At 43.8% G+C, this 24360-nt stretch overlaps 1 protein-coding gene across 12 annotated transcripts in view; it reads left to right on the top strand.

Annotated features, from left to right (window-relative positions):
* Window positions 1–24360, top strand: part of UBAP2 (ubiquitin associated protein 2) — a 78065-nt gene that overhangs the window by 18564 nt on the left and 35141 nt on the right. For 9 of the 12 annotated variants that reach the window (XM_083702630.1, XM_083702634.1, XM_083702635.1 and 6 more), the window contains exons 2-11: window positions 3367–3506; window positions 5956–6033; window positions 6509–6619; window positions 11573–11726; window positions 12527–12604; window positions 14301–14355; window positions 17627–17727; window positions 18853–18905; window positions 20852–20919; window positions 22466–22655. In XM_083702630.1, coding sequence (XP_083558756.1) covers window positions 3408–3506; window positions 5956–6033; window positions 6509–6619; window positions 11573–11726; window positions 12527–12604; window positions 14301–14355; window positions 17627–17727; window positions 18853–18905; window positions 20852–20919; window positions 22466–22655 — 987 coding nt within the window. In that variant the 5' untranslated portion in view covers window positions 3367–3407. The remainder of the gene's footprint in view (window positions 1–3366; window positions 3507–5955; window positions 6034–6508; window positions 6620–11572; window positions 11727–12526; window positions 12605–14300; window positions 14356–17626; window positions 17728–18852; window positions 18906–20851; window positions 20920–22465; window positions 22656–24360) is intronic. The other 3 variants (XM_083702625.1, XM_083702627.1, XM_083702626.1) reach the window with 1 other exon arrangement.

Below are 24360 nucleotides of genomic sequence, written 5' to 3'. Positions count from 1 at the left end.
CCTTGTGGAGTGTGCCCTCAGCCTCTTTGCAGCAGGGAGCAGCAATGTCCCTCTGGCCTCCCCAGGAGCCTTTTAGCTGTTCTGGGCGAGTCTGGGCCCTGCCTCCTGGACCAGGTAGAAATTGGAAAAGGTTTCTCCAATATATTTTCATTCTGTAGAGGGAATATTTAGAGTTATTAGGAGAGCCAAGGTGGCTTTTTGGGATTGTTCTGTGTGCTGAAATTATGTGTAATTTTCCCAGGGAATATTTCCTAAAATTTGAAGGGTGAAGGATTGGTTTTCTGCGGAGTATGTGTCTGCTGCGTGTGTGTATAACCTAAAATTTTGTATAGCAACCTTGTCATAAGCAGATTGCCTCTGCTCCAACCTGAATAAATCAATAAATCAATTCTAGCTTTTAAAGCTGCCTTTCCAGTACAAAAAAGATCCAAAACAAAAGAACGGGAAAACATCCTTACAATAAGAGAGCAGACAAGTTACATTCTAATAGCCTTGGAATGGTTAGATGGTTGCAGATAACGGGTAAGAAATGTGTGGAAGCTGCAGTGAAGAAATGGCACAATGAAAGGGAAAACCTGGCTCCTTGTAAGCCCTTATTGCATCAGAAATCTTGAAAGGTCTTGGATACAGAATCTAGGCATCATTGCAGATTTTTAGGGAGCAAATTTCTAGCCCTTTCAGTGGAAGGTGAAGGTACAACAAAATTTATATGTGAATAGTTCTGGCAAAAGTATTGGGGCCAGTTGATAGGGCCAGTTTAACATTCTAGTGGCAGCATAAAATTACAGTAGTAATTTGTGACCTTATGAATGCCCTCACTTGCCTTAAAATGAGCAGTCAAATTGGGTGTGCTTCATGTCTTAGATTAAGCAGTACCTCAGAAAAGCTTGAGCTATAGACTTTCTGCACATCGTATCACACAAGCAGCACTTTATGCCTCTTCCTTTCCATACTGCTATCACATTATATGGCTTGTGCAAATGGGCCTCAAGTAGTGAAAACTCTGCTGAGTAAGTGATCTTTGATCATCTTCAAAGTACAGTGGTACCTCGCAAGACGAAATTTATTCGTTCCGCGAGTCTTTTCGTCTTGCGAAGCACGGTCAAGTCGCAACTGCACCTCTTCAAGCGGTTTTAAGAAAAAGGAAACAAACTCAAGCAAGCCCATAGGGAAATTCGTCTTGCGAAGCAACTCAAAAAACGAAAAACTCTTTCGTCTTGCGAGTTTTTCATCTTCCGAGGCATTCATCTTGCGAGGTACCACTGTAGCAGACAAGCTGGGCTTTGCCAGGTTCGGTCATAATGGAATGTGGTCTTCTGGGTCAGATCCTGCAGCCATTTCCAGGTACATGCAGCTCTCTTTAGTTAATTATGCAAGAGCTCAAGGAAGTGGTGGTTTGTTTGTTTGTTTTGCCATATCTCTGGAGTGATTCTTTCCTTATTGCATTCAACGTTTCAGTTGCTGGGTATATAGGCTTGGCCAATAAAAGCTAAATTTGTTAATAGCTGGAAGAGGAGGTTAAAATTAAGACTGTGCAAAGCTACACCCAGCTTTGTCAGATTTTCCTTCTAAATGAAATTCTCGGGACTTTAAGATGGGGTAGTACTTGCCTGTCATCGTATGAGCCAGTCCTTCACTCCCACATTTTGGGTGGGTTTTCACACCCCACCTATGATGATGAAGAAGAAGAAGAGTTTGGACTTGATATCCCGCCTTTCACTCCCCTTCAGGAGTCTCAAAGCGGCTAACATTCTCCTTTCCCTTCCTCCCCCACAACAAACACTCTGTGAGGTGAGTGGGGCTGAGAGACTTCAGAGAAGTGTGACTAGCCCAAGGTCACCCAGCAGCTGCATGTGGAGGAGCGGAGACTCGAAACCGGTTCCCCAGATTACAAGACTACCACTCTTAACCACTACACCACACTGGTTCTCTGATCCATGAAATGTTGGGAAATTGAGGAAACTAAGGCATTTGGGTCAGCCCTAGTTAGAATGCTGGTGAGACTGCACGAGTCAGTAGTGAAATGTCAGATGACTCTGTAGAATGCTGTGTAAGACTTCTTCAGATAGATAAAATGTTACGAGTTTGTGTTTGCAGTTGTTACTGTTTGCATATGGCAACATCCCACAGGTTCCTCATTTCTGGTGTGTTGGTTTGACCTAAGCAATCACTGGGACCTCCTCTCCCAGATTTTTTTGATGAGCTTGTGAAGTTGTTGTGTAAGTTCAACTCCACCCACTTTGAAGACTTCAGCAGGTATCCCATCAGGCCCACTGGCTTCCTTGTTTTTCATTTGGTTAATAGCTGTCCCAGATTTGGAGATACTAAGCCACTTGGTCAAAGGACCCCTTTGACCAGCCATAGCCATGATTATACCTATGTTCAGATGAATGGAGGCAGCCCCCCCCCCCCACATATGAGCACATGAATTTACAATTAGAAAAAGTGGAATAGGAGTAGGTAGCTCTTCTTAAATCACATAACTTTTCTCGTACCTCACTTTTCTTCACAGTCATACCTCTTGTTACATTTGCTTCATGATACGTTTTTTCAAGTTGTGTCCCGCGGTGACCCGGAAGTACCAGAAAGGGTTACTTTGCACAGATGTCAAATGACGTCATGCGCATGTGCAGAAGCGGTGAATTGAGACCTGCGCGTGCGCAGATGCGGGTTGCGTTCCTTTCAGGTTGCGAAAGGGGCTCCGGAACGGATCCCGTTCGCAACCAGAGGTACAACTGTACTTGCCATTTGAACTGATATTAAAAGGAGTTAAGGCCTTGGATAATGTAGAAACAGAGTTAATTCAGATGTCCCCCCACCCTTTGTGGTGAAGAACCCTTGATGGGAGTCATCTCATTAATCTCATGTGGTAGCAGCTGATATGAACCACATTAAAGGAAAGCTTTAGGTACAAAAGATGCAAACAACCCACAACCCATTTTCTTTCTTCATGTGGATTTTGGGCTTGCAATTTCTAGACAGCTCAACTTCTGTGCTGCATGGGAAACCACTTTTAAAGTTGGGGTAGGTTCCTAAAGCAGCTTTTAAAATGTCACCTGAGCCTCTTATTCAAGGAAAGGAAGTCTGAGATCTCTCAGTGTTCAAGCAAAGTAGCTTTTTGGACCCTGGCCCCCACCTCCTCTGCAGATAGGAGTTTAGAGGCAGCGCCTTGCCAAACTTTTTAGGAAATGCATTTCTACTTCCCATGTGTGCAAAAAAAGAAAAGAAAAAAGATTGTCACATTGCTACTTGGGATATGAACATAATTAGCTCTCTTTTGTGTTAACCTGTATACAGTCATTTATGCCAGTTTTTCATATTAGGAACAGTGCTTAACTCAGCTGGATTTTTCCTCTCTGTTTTCAGATTTTCTATTTTGTACATACGTTGTTTTGTATATACTGTATATGATGACTTCGGTGGGCAGTGAACGTACCCGGGGCACTCGAGACAAAGTGCAGATTTCAGCCACGCAGCTGACGCAACCACAGAAACCAGTAGTACAGGTAGGGATGTGGACATTCTGGATCCATGTATCGGTAATTCTTAACTGTAATAATTAATCAGGATCAAGCAACGATGTTGAAAATACAGTGGTGCCTCGCAAGACGAAATTAATTCGTTCCGCAAGTCTTTTCGTCTTGCGAGTTTTTCGTCTTGCGAAGCACGGTTTCCCATAGGAATGCATTAAAAATCAATTAATGCGTTCCTATGGAAACCGCCTTCAGACCAGGTCCGGGGACAGTCTGTCCCCCGACCTCTTCTGAAGGCCGGTGGGGGGCGAATGTCTTTGCTCCCCCCCCCCGCCTTCCCGGGACAGCGGAGACTTCTCCGCTGTCCCGGGGCGGTCTTAAAATGCTCGCGGGCGGCAGCGAAGCTTTCGCTGCCGTCCCCCAGCATTTTAAAAGCCCCCGGGACAGCGGAGACTTCCCGGGTCGATTTTAAAATGCTGGCGGGCAGCAGCGCTGCCGCCCGCCAGCATTTTAAGATCACCCCAGACAGCGGAGAAGTCCTCCGCTGTCCCGGGGTTTTTAAAATGCTGGTGGGCGGCAGCGAAGGCTTCGCGGGCAGCAGCGCTGCCGCCCGCCAGCATTTTAAGATCACCCCAGACAGCGGAGACTTCTCTGCTCCCGGGGCGATTTTAAAATGCTGGCGGGCGGCAGCGAAGCCTTCGCTGCCGCCCACCAGCATTTTAAAAACCCCGGGACAGTGGAGGACTTCTCCGCTGTCTGGGGTGATCTTAAAATGCTGGCGGGCGGCAGCGCTGCTGCCCGCCAGCATTTTAAAATCGCCCCGGTACAGCGGAGGAATTCTCCGCTGTCCCGGGGCGATTTAAAAGCCCCTGGGAAGGCAGGCAGGGGGGACAAAGACTTTCGCCCCCCACCGGCCTTCAGAAGAGGTCCCAGAAGAGCTGCGTTTCTCCGCTCTCCCGGAAGGCAGGCAGGGGGGGAGCAAAGACTTTTGCCCCCCGCCGGCCTTCAGAAGAGGTCCAGGACCTCTTCTGAAGGCCAGTGGGGGGTGAAAGTCTTTACTCCCCCCCGCCGCCTGCCTTCAAAAGCCGTCCGGGAAAGCGGAGAAAGCGCTGCATTTCTCCGCTCTCCCGGAAGGCAGGCAGGGGGGAGCAAAGACTTTTGCCCCCCGCCCGCCTTCAGAAGAGGTCCAGGACCTCTTCTGAAGGCGGGCGGGGGGCAAAAGTCTTTGCTCCCCCCTGCCTGCCTTCAAAAGCCATCCGGGATAGTGGGAAGCGCTTCCCTGCTATCCCGGACTGCTTTTAAAATGCTGGCGGTGGGGAGCAAAGCCTTTCGGCCCCCGCCGGCCTTCCTGGACCTCTTCTGAAGGCCGGAGAGGGGGGGAAAGGCTTTGCTCCCCACCGCTAGCATTTAAAAGAGGTCCCCCGAGATTTCCCTATGGGCTTTCTTCTTGCGAAGCAAGCCCATAGGGAAATTCGTTTTGCGAAGCACCTCCAAAACGGAAAACCCTTTCGTCTAGCGGGTTTTTCGTCTTGCGAGGCGTTCGTCTTGCGGGGCACCACTGTACCATTGCTCATTGGATTTATACACATGACAGCCCATAAGATTCATCTTATCTACTTGAATTAGCAGTGCCTACCATCCAGTCTAGGATTGCAAACCCATAGCCTTTCAAATTTTGCTCTAACTAAAAGTTCAAATTTTACTCAAATTTTAAATGAATTTTTAAAACTTAAAAGAATAAATAAAGTTTTCTGTAGCTCACATTTCAGAACTGCCAGTGATGAATGACACAATGCTCAGTAATGTAACTGGATCAAAAAACAATTATTCATTACTTACACTGGCATTATCACAGGATTCCTGTTTGGGGAGTGAGGAAATACCAGTACCCCTTGCCCCATTCCACCAGCCAGAACCATGCCAGTGCTCTGAAATAAACACTTTATTGAATTAAATTGTGTGCAAAGATTGAGTGACAGAATTAGGCAAAAAATGGGCCGGAAATTCAGGGTTTGTAGTTCTCTGATTAGGGCTCATAATAGGCCATGCACCTGAACAGTGGTCCCTTTGATAATTTAGATAAAACTTAACAACTTTGTCTTGTGTTCAATGCTAAATTATCTGCTTTAAGAACTGTTTTGTGAGGGATCGGCACTGGTTGCTTTTTTTTCTTACATTTGCCTGCAATCTGGAGTTTGGACTTGTTAGATAGGAAAAGGATGCCTCAGTGTTTCTTCCCATGGAGTTAAAAATAAAACAGAAGGGGGGAACCAGTAGACTTCCAGGTTTTGTTCGACTCCAATTCCCATCCACCCTAGTCAGCATGGCCAGGGGACGATGGGAGTTGTAATTAACCTGTATCTGGAATGCTGCAGGTTCCACACCCCGGAACAAAAGAACAAATTGCGGGAGACTCAAGCATTTGGGGAAAATTTTGGCTTTGCGTGTGTATTTCCATAACCAATCTGTTTGTGCTTCCCAGGCAACAGCGGAACAAATTCGCCTTGCTCAGATGATCTATGATAAGAACGATGCAGACTTTGAGGATAAAGTGAAACAGGTATCTGTTTTTCCCCCTGTCCCTGGTGAGTGGGCAGGTTGGCTTTCATGGACTGGTGGAGAATACACTTTGCTACTTCAGGCCTGTTTCAAGTCCACTTGCTTACTAAAACTTGAGCTTGAATAATAATAATTATGAACTGTATTCAGCTAAGTTTCAGTCAGAGTAGACTCACTGAAATTAATGACCATGATTAACTTGGATTCATTCATTTAACTTGGATCCATTCATTTCAGTGGGTCCACTCTGACTGAAACTTAGCTGAATACAGCGCTATAACCAGGCCCATGCAGAGCTTGTCTGAGGCGTGGGGCAACTTGTATTGCTACCCACTCAGTGCCTTTGGGATGGTGTGTGTGTATATATATAATTGTAGGTATATTTTTAACCTATTTTTCCACTTGTTGCCTGGACTCCCTTTTTTGTGTTATCAAGGTCTCTTTAACATGACTCATATATTTGTGTTTTTTTCCAGCTTATGGAAGTGACTGGGAAGAATCAGGATGATTGCATAGTGGCTCTACATGACTGTAATGGAGATGTAAACAGAGCAATCAATATCTTGCTGGAAGGGAACTCTGACACAGTAAGGACTCTAGATCCTTTTCTTAAGCCTTGAGAGTAGCCTTGCCTGAAGAGTTAACACATGGAGACTTCCTGCTTTTCATTGGGGAATGAAAAGCTGTGGCCAAACTAAGAAAGATGTCAAATACTTAGGTTTTAGAAACAACTTTGTTATATGTATGTTTCAAAACCTTTAAAACTAGTGAAACTCTGAAATTGGCCCCCAGCTCACTCAGTTAACTGGAAGAAATTCAGTTGTCTATCACTGGCAAAAAACAGATTTGAGCCCTGCTGTCAAGAATTTTCCAAGAAATTAAACACTGGAAAGAGCTGGTGAATTTTAAGTAGCCTGAGGTTATTTTGCTGCGTGACATCACAGTCACAAAGTGGTGCCTTGACTTGTCACAACAATAACATCTCTGTGTATCAATTTCTGATGCTCTTTAGTCTTAGGTGATAACATTACCCCATAGCACACCAGTAGAGGTGACCAGAACTGTATAAACAGTATTCTAAATGTCGTTACACCATAGATTGTATAGTGATATTATAATATTGGAAGTTTTATTTTTCAGTTGCTATCCTAATGATCTCTGTTTGGAGAGGTGCTTTGGGAACATTTCAGTCTTTTTGTTTTAATATCCTTGAACAGTTTAGTATCTTCAGCAGACCTGGCCACCTCACTGCTCAACCTTAGCTCTAGATTGTTTATGAACAGATTAAAAAGCATAGGTACCAATACTGAAAAAGGGACGCGGGTGGCGCTGTGGGTAAAAGCCTCAGCGCCTAGGGCTTGCTGATCGAAAGGTCGGCGGGGTGCGCTCCCGTTGCTCGGTCCCAGCGCCTGCCAACCTAGCAGTTCGAAAGCACCCCTGGGTGCAAGTAGATAAATAGGGACCGCTTACTAGCGGGAAGGTAAACGGCGTTTCCGTGTGCGGCTCTGGCTCGCCAGAGCAGCGATGTCACGCTGGCCACGTGACCCGGAAGTGTCTCCGGACAGCGCTGGCCCCTGGCCTCTTAAGTGAGATGGGCGCACAACCCCAGAGTCTGTCAAGACTGGCCCGTACGGGCAGGGGTACCTTTACCTTTACCTTACCAATACTGATCCTTGCAGGACTCCACTTTCAACGTCTCTCCGTTTGGAGGACTGTCCATTTTTTCCTACTCTTTGTTTCCTGTTACTTAACCACTCACCGGTCCACAAGAAAGTCTCTCTTCTTATTCCATGACTAGTAAGCTTACTCAAATCAGGAGTTTTGGTGAAGTATTTTGTTGAAAGCTATTGGAAAGTCCAAGTGCACTATGCCAACTGGATCACCTCTATCTGTATGCTTGTTGATACTCTCAAATAATTCTGAATAGGTTCATGAGACAGGACGTCCCATTGCAAAAGCCATGCTGGCTCAGCTTCCTCAAGGCTTGTTCTTCTCTGTGCTTGGTTATTTTATCTTTACCAATACTTTTCACCAGTTTTCCAGTTAAGTATCTGAGGAACAAGTTACATTTTGTTAGAAGTTCAGCAATTACACATTTGAGTTCTTTGATAACTCTCAGGTGGATGCCATTCAGACCTGGTGTTTTGTCAGTTTTTATTTTGTCTGTTAGGCCTAGAAATTCATCCCTCATCACCATTATCTGCCTCAGTTCCTTAGACTTGCGTCCTGCAAAAGTTTGTTCAGGTACTGGAGTCTGCAGACCAGGCTTGTGAGGATCCAGTTAATTTTACTAGAACCCTGAGATCCACCAGCCAAAGCCAGGTATAAAATAGTGGCGGGGAGGGGGGCAATAACCTCATAATTCAGGAAAAGGATTCTTTGTAGGGGATTCCTCATTTTGAGCCCAGGAAATTGTTTTCAGTACCAGGACTGAGCTTACAGTAAAATCTGCTCTCCCCCATAAATTCACCCCTCCAGCCACTTTTCTTCAGCTCAGCAGCCTAATTTAGAAGGGAGGAAAAGTTCTTGTTGTTCTTATTAAATAATTTGGTGTCAGAATCCAAGCTGAGCCACTGCAAATTTACTGGCAGAACCCTAATCTACCCCTGTTTTACTATCTACCTCCTGCCCACCCCTGTTTTAGAGTGCCACATGCTAAAAAGCAATCCACTGTAATTATCACCTAGATTCATCTTTCTGTCCTGCTACCAGTTAGAATTTCTGATGCAGTTTTTTTTCAGACAAACAGGATATTGACCCTGGATCTGGAGAGCCTGGAAGTCTCTAAGTCTAAAGGAGCAGGTGAACTGGAGGTCTGCCCCGGAAAACTGGCAAAGCACTTAACTTGTGTGCCTGCTTAGGATGAATTATCCCTGACCCTTGATACCAGGGTTCTGTAATGTGAAGGTGTATGCAAATGCTCAACTGCGGCACTCAAATGTAACTTTGACTATTCCTGCATAGGACTGTGTTTGAGGTTTTAAAAAATAAGGCCCCAAGAAAACTAAAGCTTCCAAATTTACTTTTTTCTTTCTTCCCTAATTCCAGTTTTGCTAGTTATGGAGGACAATGAATTGTACGGGGTATTTTAAGCTGCTCCCCCCACCTTTATTTTGGGAACTGTTAGAAAGTGGAATGGACTCCATAGGGAGGTTGTGGACTCTTATTCATTGGAGGTTTTTAAGCAGATGTTGGATGGCCATGTGTCATGGATGCTTTAGAGGAGATTCCTGCATTGCAGGGGGTGGACTAGATGACTCTCAGGGTCCCTTCCAGCCCTACAATTCTATAATTTTTCAACCACCTCTCTGGCTTCTGAGATATTAGTAGGCATTGCCCCCACACACTCAAGTATCTGTTTGCAAAATAAGGTGTAGGAACATGCTGCTTTCTTGAAAAATAGGAGCTCAGATTCTCTGAAAGCTGAATTCTGTGTTCAGCAGCTTATACTCCTCTACTATTTCTTCTGCCCTGTAGAATTTCGATAAGAAATCAGCCCCACTTCTGACCTTTGTGGCTCGCTATGTGTAGAATGAGGGTGGAGAGCTCTCTGCCTGCTTTATTACGATAAAACAAGAAAACCTATCACTATATGTTTGTGAGGGCCTGTGATACCCTCTTGAGCTTACTATCAACGTTTTGAATTGGGACAACAGAGACACAAGTCTTCTTCATAGTCTCACTCTCATATCTGGAGTGAGACTGTACACTACCTAAATCAGGACTTTCTAGGATAAAAACAGCTGGTATTTCCTCCCCGTCATGTTCTGGGCTGATTTGCACACTGTTAGGGGGTGGAACCTAAATCTCATTCCCCACCCCAAGTGCTCCTTGAGCCAGCATCAGAGGGGATTCGCTTTCCTTGGAACCTAAGAAAAGCAAAAGTTTTTTGAGCCTCTTAGTGGGTGCAGGAAAGATTCATTTAGGTTCTCGTTTGCTCGCTGGCAAATTGGCTGTTGAGTTGGGGGTTGGGGAGAGATGACATTGGTGGAAAGCATTTTGGTAGCCAAGTCACTTTGAGACGTGCATATATTTTTCTTGGTATATTTTGCTAGGATTTATGCTTTGCTCTTTGACCAGCACTGGCTGGGCCAGGATATTCGCCTTGTAATTCTGGTTAAGCTATGCAGATCAAGCAAATACCTTTATGTTACATTCATTCTGAATTAATAATTGAGTGACAAAGCTCTGGGCATGTCTTTCTCAAGTGAAGACTAGCCTGGCACCAACTGGATTTTCAGTCGATATTTATATACCACCATTGGCATTGTCAGACTGATCTCCTCCTTCCGCCTTCTCCCTCCACTCCCTTCTCATTTGTGTCTTGTGGAACAGCATCTCGTTTTTGTTTGAACTGATATGAGACATTTTTGGAGACAGTATTTGCCTGGAAAGTGGATAAAAATAAAGTACAAATTAGTCCAAAAAAGCAGCAAAACTCACCTCCCCGCCCGCCAATTCTTGCTGCTTAACCAGCAAACGCATGTGCCACAACTCAAGAACCAATAGACAAGATATTCTGGGAAATTTCCCCCCTTTATCGTTGAACATTGAGTGTTGTCAGTTGTTGCAAGACTCGAGCAGTCAAAAAAATCCCCACTTCCACCATCCATGGGGGCCACATGAAATGAGACAGCCTAGTATAATGGTAGGGTTTTGTACCCGAATCTGTAATCCGGGAATGTGTCTCAAGACAAGTTGGGATACAATACCAAAGTCAGTCATGAGATATTAGCATAGCCCAGGTGCAACTGGGCTTCACCCCCATGCCCCTTGTCCACTGGCCATGCTTGCTGGGGGATGTTGTGGGTTATAGTCCAACAATATCTAGAGACCCAAGGTTAGGGAAGGCTGATATAAGAGGGTGGGGAGGTAGATTTCAGTTCTGGGTTCCATCCCCTTCTCAGACACAGTTGTGCTGATGATCGTGGGCAAGTTGATACCTGCTTATGAAATGGGCCTAAATATGTCCTGCCTTAGTCATTAATAGTAAGGAAAGAGGCTATGAGCCAAACACTTACATAGTATTAAACATGTGGTTTAACGTTGTATGGACTTTTTAAAAAAGTAGATAACCAGGCTTTTGCCAAAAAACAGCAACCCACCTCTGATACTATATGGCATGAGTGATAGCCTCACTCATGTGCCAAATAGCCATGGATGAGAGGGGTGATTTTAATCAGGACTATAGTATTTTGGGGTGTGTGAGGTCTGGATCTTGATTTGCCTATTTACAGTTTAAACAAATAAGTAAATAATGTTAAGACCCTGTTTTAATGCCACAAAGTTTGTCCCTGTAAAAATGCTTTGCCATTAAAATGCCACAGGGATTAATTCCGTTTCAAGGATGCTGGATTAGTGTTGATGGTTTCTAGGCTTTGCAGGTGCCCCCAAGGCTTTGTTTGACAATGGACCTTGCATGTCTGAAGGGCTGTAAAAGGTTCCCATAGAGCTTAGAGGTTTTACACTGGAAGATATTCTCAAGGCAGTCTTTAAACCCCTTTTGAATTGTTCTGTGTTTTCCTTCTCCACCCAAATAGACTTCGTGGGAGACAGTGGGAGGAAAGAAGAAAAGTCTTGGAAAAGAGAGTTCAGAAAACAAAGAGAACAGAGAAAAGCGAGGGGACAGAGAAGTGAGCCGTGGACGGGGAAGTTCCAGCAGACGAGGAAGAGGGGGCAGCCGTGGTCGAGAGTGTAAGCGCAGGCACCTTGCTCCTAGGAACGCGGTTGCCTTAGTTTGCCTTTGCGTTCACAGAGGAGCGTGTTGTGCTTGAGTTGCTTTGTTGTATGTTTGCAGTAGAGCACTGGGGGAAGAACCACAAACTATGCACGCAGAGCTGTTTCTCTTCAACAAAAGGATTTGCCTAGTTTGGGTACATTTTATACGGCCTTAAGAACCTGATACTGGCTTGGTTTAATGACACTTTTCTCCTCTTCAAACAATAATACGAATAATATTGGGGTGTGTTTTCTGTATTGAGTATGGGCACATGAAAAATGTCTGAAAGCTGATCAAATATTTTAATATGGGCACATAGCCTGCTCACTCTTCAACCTCAAAGGAGCTGTTAAAGCTGCTCACAAATATTCAAAAACAGTAAATGCTCATCACTCTTAAACACACACTCTAAAACAGCAACACAGTATAAAAACAAGGCCAGTGCCGTGCATATTAAACACAGAGTCCTAAAATACATAGCTTGATAAAAGGAAAGACATTTTATATTCAAGGCAGGAGCTTGTGGAAAGATTTAGGCATGATATCATCAAACCATTTATCTCTGTAGGCTTCTCAGTGAACCGAGGCTTCGGCTAACAGGCAGAGTAGCACCTGCAAGTCCAAATCCTTGTATCTTGTTAGGACCCCTCACCCTTTCTTGCTGTGTGATTCTGTCTCCTGCGCAGTTGAAAAACAAAAAGTCGGATTGAGAGGGCAAGCATTCAAATTGTATATAGTAACGTTTTGCTTTCTGTATCTCTCCTCCCACATCTAGTTAGAGTAGAGGAGAATGGAGTGGATAACAGCCAAGGAGAGAGGCCTTCTGATCGTGGGAAACGTAGCAGAGGGAGAGGTAAGACAAACCTATGAATATTTTTGTTTTCCCTTCTCCTTGAAAAAGGAACCTTGCAAGAAATAGCTTCTGTTAAGAGCTCTCCACCCTCCATCCCTGTGCTCTACTTGCCTGATAATTCTTTTTCTTGCCCCTAAAGGGCTGCAGGACTTATGAGCCATGCAGGCAACCATCTAGCCCAGTAGTCTGTTCTCACAGTGGCTAACCAGTGTCTAGGGGAATCCCGCAAGCAGGACCTGAGTGTTGTTTGCATTTTGTCCATGTGAATGTGGCCTAACTACTGGCATAAGCACTAGGATCTTTGTGCTTCCTGCTTAAGAATATCCTGGGACATTGCTGAAAACCAGCACCTCCTTTGCAGTTGATGCAAGATAAGCCTGAAATACTTTCAGTTCAGGGAATATCTTTAAAAAAACATGTAGAAGAATACCCTGCTGTATTTCATAGCTGAAGCATGTCATCACCCTTTCACATGTGGCTTGTATTGTAAAACTGTGTCCATGTTGAGGGCATGGCCTAGTTAAATGCTGAGGCTTGAAGACCAATAGCTTCTGCCTGCATTTTTAAGCTTGTACCTGCACTTTTAAACATCTAATCCATTTTGCATTTTGGGTCCAGTTTATCACCCTTGGTTGGTGTGTTGGTGGCTCTTCCAGACCACATGATTAAAAGCAGCCTTTGTAGAATTCAGGAAGCAGAAATGTGTTTGGTTAGGCTGTCTTCAATTCAGTGTTTCAAATTAGTGCAGCTGTGAAGATGTTGTCCTTGTAGACTAGTGATAACAGTGTAGTATTTTAATAGATGGAGAGATTGTTTTGCTGGAAGACTGCAAAAAGAACAAGCAGGTGGGTGGGGGGCTTGTGATGACATTGTGGGTACAGGAGGAAGGGGTTTGTTTGAAGTAAAACTTTTCTTATCCTTTCCTAACCTGCTCACATCCCAGCTGGCCAGCAGACGTCTGTAATTTTAGCTGGCTCATAGTACCAAGCTTTCATGCAGAGGGGCCAACATTAGAGTAAGAGTCTGGGGAGAGTGTATAGTTCCCTAGTTATAGGACTGAAGACCATATAAGTCGGTCCTGGGGACTGAGGCACAGTGGGTGAGGGTGAGAATCATTGGATCCTAACCTGCAAGTTGTAGAGAGCTTGCAGGTTGGAAAATAGGTTTCAGGGTCTGGCTGAAATCTCATATACTTACAGCTTCAGTATTGACATATAACAAAGGGGTTTGTTTTCAAACTGGATCTAGCTTCTTTAAAAGATAACTCTCCCCCAGTCTCCTTTTCTTGCAGCTGCAGGGTAAAAGAATAAGTTCTGCCCCATCCCATTTTATCCCCACAGCAACCCTGTGGGGTAGGTTATGTGAAGAGACAGTGGCTATTCCAAGGTCACTCTTCATGGCTGAGTGGGGATGTCAACTCTGGACTCCCAGTCCTCTAACCACTGCACCACACTGCCACTATCAGGCTTTCCCTCTAGGTATTTATGAAGAGGATAGAAAAAGAGTTTCTTTTCTGCTGTCATGTTGTCTTGCTTCCTTGATTAAGAAGAGAGTGTGCTGTTTCTGAAGGAAATGAGAAGAGGAGAAATGGCTGAACCCTACTATCTCAAGTTGACTCCCCCTCCTGAAACCTTGGGAACTGAATGTTCAGCTTATCGACCTTTCACCCTTAAACGAGGCTCTTTCCTTCCCACAGGATTTGGACGTGGCAGAGGAAGAGGAGCAGGGAGGTTTTCAGCCCAAGGCATGGGGTAGGTTCTTTACACCATGTCAGTGAAAGAAAATATATCAGCTAAAATAGGACCTGTCAACACTGCTTAACTTTGTATTAAAGAAATTACACAGATCCATGTAATGGAGAATCTGTTAAATGTTTGACTGTATTGAGAGGACTTATTGACTCCCTTCGTCCTGATATCAGGAAACTTTATAAAAATGAGGCAGTGGAAACACCCAAGTCCTTGTGAAATGAGTACCTTCACTATTACAGCCTGACAGGCAAACTCTTGAGTAATTCAGCAAAACTTACAGAGGCAGAGAGGGATTGACAACCTCAAGTAGCCGATTTGTTGCCTGAGGTAAGCATAAACCCAAGATGAGAATTAGTTCTATCAAGTTGTCCCAGGAATTTAATTCACACACACACACAGTGCTAAGTGCAAGCCGAGTGCATTGTAATATTACTGAATAGTAAGGGTTTTTTGTTTGTTTTGCCAATCATATTATTATGCATTATTATTATTATTTCCAGAAAAACATCTGTATCTAAACAAAATATGCTATTAATATATTCATAGCAGATAACAATCACTTAGGTACAACTGTAAAATTATAGTGCATTGTGAGTCTCTAACAAGAAAACCTCACAGGCGCTGCAATTAAGACATGTACTATTTGAGCAGCATATGCACAATTGCATTTCGCAACTTCATGGATAGCACAAAATGGTTGTGTTATGTTGCTGCTAATATGGGGAGGGTGCCCTTGAAGATACTTTGTAGATATCAAAACAGCACTTGCAGGTGCCCAATAGGATTTGGAGATACCAAATTGCAAAAGCAAAATCAATGTTAAGGGGTTTAAATAATCTGAACGTAAAACTTAACCTGGACTGCAGTATCTGTTGGCCGTGTGTTAAGAATTTTTAGGACACCATGGAAGAAATTGACATCCAAATCAAAGAGTCTGTCAAATAAAAAAAAACCCCAGCATTGCCTTAGAAAGTATGAAGGCTTCCTAGCTGTGCTCTTGAGGTATTCATAGGCACGGCTGTGGTGTTGGTAGCCTTTTTTCTTAGTCTCAGAATTGGTGACTAATGGTGGCTGTTATATTAGCTCCCCCCCCCCCCCAAGTTATATTAGCTGCCCACCCAATGCACATTTGGTGAAGTGGGCTCACCCACCGAGGTTTAAGGCATGATAAATATGTTTGTCTTTAAGATGCTGCAAGACCCTTCTTTGTTTTTGGTGCACCATGCTTACCCCCTGGGAAGTCACAATCTCAGCACTGTTGGAACCATGAGCAGAAGGTGTTTTTGCCATCTAATGTAGGCAGCAGGGCGTGGCGGATAAGGAGTTAAAAGGACTACTGGAGCTCATTCACCCCAACTATACTCCAGCTGAGAGTTTCTGAAATTACATCCTCTGCTGCCAGTAGGAGGTGGTTGCTCCTTGGCACCATCTGGCAGTGTCAAATTAATCGCACATTCGCTCATTCACTTGCAACGCCTCTCACTGTGCAGTTAAAAACTGACCAACCTTGGCACTCTTTCCTGCTTCCCTCATGGTACGCTACAACCTGAGCACAGTCAGTCTAAATGATAGTTTTGAGGCACAAGCAGACAGGCTTTTAAGAAGCACAGTGGTGGCTAAATTGCCCCTCCCCTCCATGTTTTCGGAATGCATTGAGATCAGGGATTTGTTGGCCTCCTCACTGTGTATAGAAGGCACATCTAGCTGTGCAGGTTTATTCAGTGCAAGGTTGCTCGCTCGTTGTTATTCCATCCCATATTTCCTCGGCCATTGAGTTCTCCTGTTCAGATAGCTGTGGGATCTCCCAGTTCAGACATTGCTGCCTTTATGTGACAAGAAGAGCTGGGTGGGAGTGCGCAAGGTCACAGATATTGCTGCACGCAGTGAGGAGGGAGTATATTTTATTTAAACTGCTTTATAGCCTGCTGTCCTACAGTATAGTCTACAAGGTGGCAAGCATATATATAAAATGCAATTCAGATCAATAAAAGTCCTTGTCGAAACACCATTAAAGTCACTATACCAAAATATACACCTCATATTGTTATTATTATTAAATTTATATACAGTAAAGCTGCAACTTTAACTTGTGCACGTTCAGCTTTGTGCATGTGGCAAAAAAAAAAAGTTTAAAAATTGGAAATAAGGTGGGTTTCCAGGAAATTTGACTTTGACCATCCCACCTGCTGGGAAGTTTTTAATGTTTGATGTTTTAGTATGTTCTGATGTATGTTGTGAGCCGCCCAGAGTGGCTGGGGAAACTCAGCCGGATGGGAGGGTATAAATAATAATAATAATAATAATAATAATAATAATAATAATTAATAATAATTAAAAAAAAATTAGACTATATGTGATTTTGGCTTTAGATGTGATCCCTGGAGCATAACACTCGCATAAGTTGCATGCTTACAGTACTGCTTACATGCCCAAATGGCTTCTAAGCCATTTTATAATATAAGCAGAAGGACCCTCAAGCTGTCTCTCATTAAAATTAATTTGTTATAAATGTTTTATTTATGGAGGGGCAAGGGAATGTCTCTAGGAAGGTTTATCACAGCCTAGGTACTGTCACTGAAATGGCCCTTCCTTGTTACCTTTCTGACCTCCCAAGGGTGGGGTATAGGATGATTATTCTAGCGAACAAGCAGACTCATATAGTCAGATACGTTGACCATATAACACCAGCCTTCTGAATCCCACCCAGAAGTGCCCTGGCAGCTAGTGAAGATGTTTTTAGTTTCCAGACCATTTTATAAAACAGTATAGTGAGGTTGCTGGCCTAATTAGGCAAGGAGTTCCAAAGCGTAGGCCCTGCCACCCTGAGAGACAGGTGGAGAACAAATACTATATGATACTGGTTAAAAGTGCAAGTTCTGTACAGTCTGCACAAACTGCAGTTTCCAGACCAACCATAGGGAAACTTTGGCGCATTCTATTTAGTTAGTAATAGCCATTTAAGAAATTGATAGGAAGCTGTTTTTTCCCCATCCACCTATCTTCTAATCCAGTTTTAGCAATGCTAAAGAAGGGGTTTATTTTATGATTGCTGGGTGTGCATGTTCATAGTGGCACTTCCCTATTCCAGACTTCTCTGGAAGAGCACATGGTTTGCCTGCTCAAGACCCTAGAATCAGTGCTCTCAACTTCCCAGAGAAGTGTTGCCCGTTGGAAAAGGCAGTGTTAGGCTTGACCGACCAATGGTCTAAGGCAGGTACACAAGCTCATCTTTCTGTACATTTCTGACTTTCTCAACTCTCTTGACCTGTAGGACGTTTAACCCTGCAGATTATACGGAGTCTTCTGCTACAGATGGCTTTGGAACAAAAGAATCTTGGGAGTCTGGACAGAATGAGGCAGATGATGGAACAGGTGAGGCAACACCACCGAAGGTTTGAGAATTACAAATGTGCCAGAGTTAACATTAGCAAAAATATTACTATGCTTATTCATAATAATGAGCTGTGCTTCACCTGGGTTGCAACATTAAAAGACAACATTGTAGTGTGTGTGCATGTGTGCGCATGTGCATGTCCTCACAGGATATAGATAAGAGGTTTGGGCATCCAAAACTGAAGGCAGGGAAGTGCCTTTGAATATTGTTGCAGTTGTGTTGCTGATTCTGATCCTTTATCTTAGAAAGGAGGCTTTCTGTGGCCACCTTTGGACTACAGTGGGAGAAGAGGAGATTGGGATCACCTCAGTAAGAGAATTCTGGGGTTTTTTTTGTGTGTGTGTGTGTGTGTGTGTGTGTGTGTGTGTGTGTGTGTAAAAAAAGCTCCTTAGATTTTGTGCTTGCTACACATCCTGCCCTTCCACAGTCTTGGATCGGGCTTGGCTCCTGTAGTCACACTGGGCTTCAGAGGTGCCCCAGTGCAATGGCAACCTCCCTACTCCCAGCTCCCAACTGATTTCAAAGGCTCAGGGCAAGTCATTATGAAGAAAGTAGATGGTCTGTGCTCTTTTTCTAAGATGTTGGCAACAGGTGGCACCTAGCTGTGACAGAAGACAATTTCACACATGACCTGAATAGAAACATAGAGGGCACTGCTTGAACTGTATGGTGCAATCTGGCCTGTGCTGCTCTTGAGTTTCCTTAAATGCAAGTGGGATTTTCAAAATAAATTGTAGGGGGAAAACGTTATGCCTCCCTAATCTTTGCTCTGCCAGCCTTCATCTCTATCCTAAAACACTGCACCATTGATGACAGCACCAGCAGATGGATGCCCTGAGCATTGGAAGGCAGTTGTGGGCTTGTTTTGAGCTATTTCAGAAAATAATAATTCTGTTGAATTTAGACAGTGTTAATGGAGGGATTCATTAGGTTGGCTGAAAGCTATCATAATAAGTATGGTAATTAATACCTTGCAAGTTTTACCCTAAACTTCTATTTCTTTTCACATGGGTTTCCAGTTAGGGATGGATCTCTCAAAGGGGGTGTATGGCACCAGGAATTGTGGGTTGATTGTTTGTCTTTTCTCTCTTTTATTGCCATAGGAGCATGGAAGAACACAATAGAAGAATGGACTGCTGAAGACTGGAATGAAGATGTAAGTCTGTAATCATTGAGTAGGCAGGAACACTGAATTAATTATCTGATCAGCCAGTGCCACTTCCTTCTGAATGGGCTACCTAGAACGTTTTGCTAGCTTTTGGGACACCTTGTCTTGAACGTTGCCTGAACTTTGACTAATTTTAATCCTGATATATTGTTCAAATGTCTCTTTTCGAAAGAACCTTTGCTGCAGCAGGGCTGGCCAAATCTCATCTAAGCTGCGTTGTAAAGATTCTTTGGAAAGAAATGTTTGAACGGTATCCCAAGTTCAGTGTGAGTCTTTATGGTAAAAGCAGGACTACACAAATTCTCTCATTAGTTCTGTTGACTGAGCTACTTCAAAGGCAAGTGTGGGATATAAACTGAGCAAATAAATTAAATGTGAGAAAAACATTTCCCACTTTGCTCCATCCCATCCACTCTACTTCTTCCTTCATGGAAAGTACACAAGTAGTGTGTGAAAGGGGCACTTATCCCTTGATCATCCTTGGTAACTGATATTCTTACGTAGTTTGGGGCTGCGCAGAAGCTTTTCGGTTCAAATACTCTGTGAATTTGATGAATGATGGACACATTTAAATCTGCAGCCTATCCCCGAGTTTGCTTCTGAACAGATGATTCTTGCTAAGAGGGGCTCAGTGTGGCAATGAGACTTGCAAAGCAACTGGCAACCACAATTCATCATCTGTTTGTTTCGAGGAACTTGCCAAAGTGCCAGCGAGAGATTTTTGTTGTTGTTGTTTGCTTTTGTGCCATGATTAGGCTTGCCCAGAAGCAGATTAAATTGCTTCCCAGAAGCCTTATTGGATTCTGTGTAACAAAAAACTTTTCAGCTGCTGGGAACATCATGTGATCTGATAAATCCCACCGTCCTCAGCAGGCTCTCTGAGCCATCACCCATTTGAAAATGATTCCCAGCCTGTAGCATCAGTTCTGGCCACAAGGACAGTGCAGTCTGTAGACTGATAAGATAGCTGATCTTGCTGAAAAGAGACTCTTCTGCCTTTTACTGCTTTTGGAGGGGTTGGAGCTTGCTTGAAACAACCCAGGATTTATCCCAAGAGACCACTGACCCACCTATAGGTTACCTGGGCATCAGAAAAAATAAGATCCTCACGGGAAGCTTCCTTTGTCCTTCTGGGCTATCATAAAGTAAGGCACTTTCAGTCTTGGGAGTGAGCGGGATCTCTTGGATCCTGAGCTGGCCCCACTGCTGTCATGTGATGGCATTGACCCGATTGCTCCAGGTTAGCATAACATTCTGCCTCTCACATCCCCACCTTCTCCTTGGCCGGCATGTGCCTTTGGTTCCTGTTACGTATTGGACACCTAACAGTAGTCTGTAAACCCTCTTCACTGAGAGACTCTTCTGCTGTAACTTCCCTCGATTCTTTAATGTGTTTATATGCACCCCTTCTTCCCAGGAGCTCAGAGCACTTTGTTATGGCACCAGACAATCTCCAGCTATATATCTATACAGTGGTACCTCGGGTTAAGTACTTGATTCGTTCCGGAGGTCCGTTTTTAACCTGAAACTGTTCTTAACCTGAAGCACCACTTTAGCTAATAGGGCCTCCTGCTGCCGCTGCGCCGCCGGAGCATGATTTCTGTTCTCATCCTGAAGCAAAGTTCTTATCGCGAGGTGCTATTTCTTGGTTAGCGGAGTCTGTAACCTGAAGCACATGTAACCCAAGGTACCACTGTACTGAGGGGAGGCCGATTTCCTATCAAGCTTGAGAACCCCTTTTTTGTATGTTTCCTTCCTGAAATCCATTTATATGGGCCACAGTTCTGGAGCAAGCAAATTGGCTAGATGGAACACTTTGTCTTGCTCAGCATGTCTCTTCTTGTCTTTCTCGTGAATATTGTCTCCTGAAAAAGAATTGTGTGTTTAATGTGGCTAAAATTCAATTTCTTTCTCTCTCCTACCCCATGTCTCAGCTTTCAGAAACAAAGGTCTTCACTGCTTCATCTGTCCCAGTGGAGAACCACGTTGCTGCTGGCCAAAGGTATACCTTTCCCTGCTCTTTCTCTGTTCCACATCTAGATGAGCCGTTCACACAAACTAGTTCTTGACGTTTTTGTGCTTTGAAGTGCAGTAGGTCACCGTGAATCATTAGTGAAATCATGCATATTTGAAATCCCATGGAAAAAGCCTGCAAGCACCCCGTTCAGCCCTCATCCCACCTCTGCCCCCTCTCGCTCTGCCCCCTTTTGTGACGTTTTCAGGTTACTTCTGTGTTTGGCATGTATGTGCAGTCGCACATACATTGAACATGCATAAATCGGGGGTTGCGTGTATTGGATGTTGTTCTAAACTTTTGGCTTAAGTCAGATAAGTTTTTTCTCAGATGATGGAATAGTTGACTTACAATCAGTTTGATCTTTTAAGAAATTGAATCTGTTTGTGGTGTGTGTATGTGTGTGAGAGAGAGAGACATTGCACCCACAAATAATGTGGGCTTGTGAATGTACACGGATGCAACACAGATGAGAAACCACTGCTTTCAGTTTGTATCTGAAAAAATGAAGGTGGAATCAGGGGTCAAGAGTGTGGGCCTTTTCTTGCTCCTCCCTCATGTATGCTATTTATTAGCGCTGGCATCAACTCTTCTTTCAGTTTTTCTGGCCATCCATCCATTATCCTCATTTTTGCTGCCTCCTGGAGCTCATTTATGACTAATTCTAAATTCTCTGAAAAGCCGGATTATGAAAGAACAGTACACCATGCGAAGAAGCTGGCCAATTACTTGATTGTGCTGTATTTGAGATTTTTTTGTGAAGTGTAATCCAGCTTCCCCCTCAAAGATTTGACTAATTTAAGATTTTACATTTCAAATTAAGATAATGATTGAAGTGGTGCCAGTATCTGGTGATTTGTCATCAGTCAGGTCTGCAAATATGACCTGCAACTTAGAGTAATTGACATGCTCAAAATATCCAGATTGGGATCTGCCTCTGTCCTCTTTCTCTGACAGGGCATTCATTGTTAAAACAAATCGCCTCCCTTGCATTCAGGTTTTGGGTGTCTCTCAGGCAAGATAAAGTGAAACCATTTAGGAGTAACTTCTTACCGCAGGCAACAGTATACTGTTAGAAAATGACTTAAATCTCTTTGGACGCTGTCAATAAGAATGTTGGACAAATACTTGTCAGGGGTGCCTCAGGTGTACAATACCCTAACTTGCAGCATTGAGTAGGGGTGACCAGAACTACTTTAAGTCAAAGTATGGTTTCCTCACATCTGTGCCTCCTTTGTGTCTAGACCATGGGTAGGTAAACTAAGACCCGGGGGTCGGATCTGGCCCAATCGCCTTCTCAGTCCGGCCCACAGACTGTCCAGGAATCAGCATGTTTTTACATGAGTAGAATGTGTCCTTTTATTTAAAATGCATCTCTGGGTTATTTGTGGGGCATAGGAATTTGTTCATTCCCCCCCCTCCCCAATCTAGTCTGGCCCCCCACAAGGTCTGAGGGACAGTGGACCGGCCCCCTGCTGAAAAAGTTTGCTGATCCCTGGTCTTGACATCCTGTCCATATCTCTCTGTCTTGTAGCATCGACCTGGTGACGCTGCTTCAGAAGTCTGTGACGTCTGGCCAAGAAACTGAGGCAAACTCCTTCGAGACTCCTCAGCAGCAAGGCTTTGGGCAGGCTTTGGTCTTCACAAATTCCCAACACGATTCTCAGATGGCCTTGGGAGCAAGCAACACAAGCACTGTGAACTCCTATTCTCCGCAGAGCCTGGTAATGTTGCCCTGGATGCTATTTAAAAATGCCAGGCAGTTCTGTGCCCTGAATAATGTTTGCCGTCTTGCCTCCTTATTTGCAAAAGTGAAGTTAGATTGCCATGACATGGCATGTGAGCCTGTTCTTGCAAAGGATAAGCTTAGTGTTTCCAGCCTCGCTTGGGGAGCCCCATCTTTGGTATGCTGACTTGTTCCCTGTCAGTGGCTGAAGTGACCTACTTGTATTGATTCTTGAAAGTACAGCAGAGGATACTCTGTGCATATTAATTAAAATAAAGCAGTTTTGCTCGTGAAATTGAGAGAGCTTCCAGGCTGGAGGACTGTGATGCATTCTTTCCAAGCACATATCTGACTGCTGCATGTGGAAATGAAAACTTTCTGAGTCTTCTAGCTCTGCGAAAATTGCTTTGCTAGTACAGGCAGGTATCGTTCTCCAAACAAAGAATGTTTCACTATATCTGGCACAGCTTCATCCTTCTCTCCCCCTAAAACTATCCCATAGTCATGAATTCATAAATTTGTTTGTATCCATTTTCTACATTGTATGTCATATTTACTGCTACAATGATGCCTATGGGAGTTTACAGAGTAATGTAAGCAAAAAAGCAGATTTCTCCTCCAGGGTGTTCTATTGACAGAGAAGAAGGAAGGGAGAAAGGTCACAGGGTTCTATGCTCAAGAACAGTTGCATGTGCTTAAGCTTAGTTTCTATACAGCAGAGATTGGGATCCTATAGCCTGTGGGCCAATCGTGGTCGGCTGGAGGTTCTGTTTGGCCTGAACCATGTCCATATGTCCATGCCCAGAAGATACTGGGCAACATCAGCTGATGGGCAGGGTTGAGTCCTGCTGGGTTCTCCTTTGCCAGGGCATTCCCTGTAGGGAACGTGTTGGTGAAGCAGACTTGTCTCCCACACCTCCACAAGTCAACTTTGGCAGTTGGGTGGGACTGCCCTCCTATCACTCAGCTGATGTCATGATTTACAGGTGGGCTACCCCACCTGCCAAAGTTGGCCCTCCGCATGGTGGGGGTTGATATTGATCTGGCCCGCAGGGCCAAAAATGTTCTCATCCCCTGATGTAGAAGGTGAGCACTAAAGATATCAGAGATTCCCTCAGACATTTGCGTTTTTATTTTTTTTAATAGAATATTTATTGAGATTTTACAAAGACATAGGTTTACAAAATACAAAAAAACCCCAACCTATGAAAGGAAAAAATAGAAAAAGAAAACATACAAAATACATGAAAAGGGGGGGGAAATACAAAATGCAAAAAACAAATAGATAAAAAGAATTAAAAACAAATCCCTTTTTTATAGCTTTAAACTCATTAGCTTGTTTCCTTGACGTCCTCACACCTCCCCTTTTTGTATTCCCCTTTACATAATCAAATCTGCAAATCCTTACCCTCTTTCGTTTATCTTAACTCTATATCTTAACATATTATAACTCTATATTTTCATCCATTAGCATTTCATTTTTGCATATTCTTATTAACTTTGTTGCTAATGCCACTTATTTTCAGTCCAGCATCATTTTAACATTCATTAATTTTACAGTGTTTCTGCAGATAGTCTTTAAATTTCTTCCAATCTTCTTCCACCAATTCTTCTCCCAGGTCTCGGATTCTGCCAGTCATTTCCACCAATTCCATATAGTCCATCACCTGACATTTGCGTTTTTAATAACTGACTGTGTATAA

Source organism: Podarcis gaigeae, assembly GCF_964106915.1.
Source record: "Podarcis gaigeae genome assembly, chromosome: 11".
Lineage (NCBI taxonomy): Eukaryota > Metazoa > Chordata > Lepidosauria > Squamata > Lacertidae > Podarcis > Podarcis gaigeae.
Note: the sequence above shows the minus strand (reverse complement) of the source record. Positions and strands in the feature narration are given on the sequence as shown.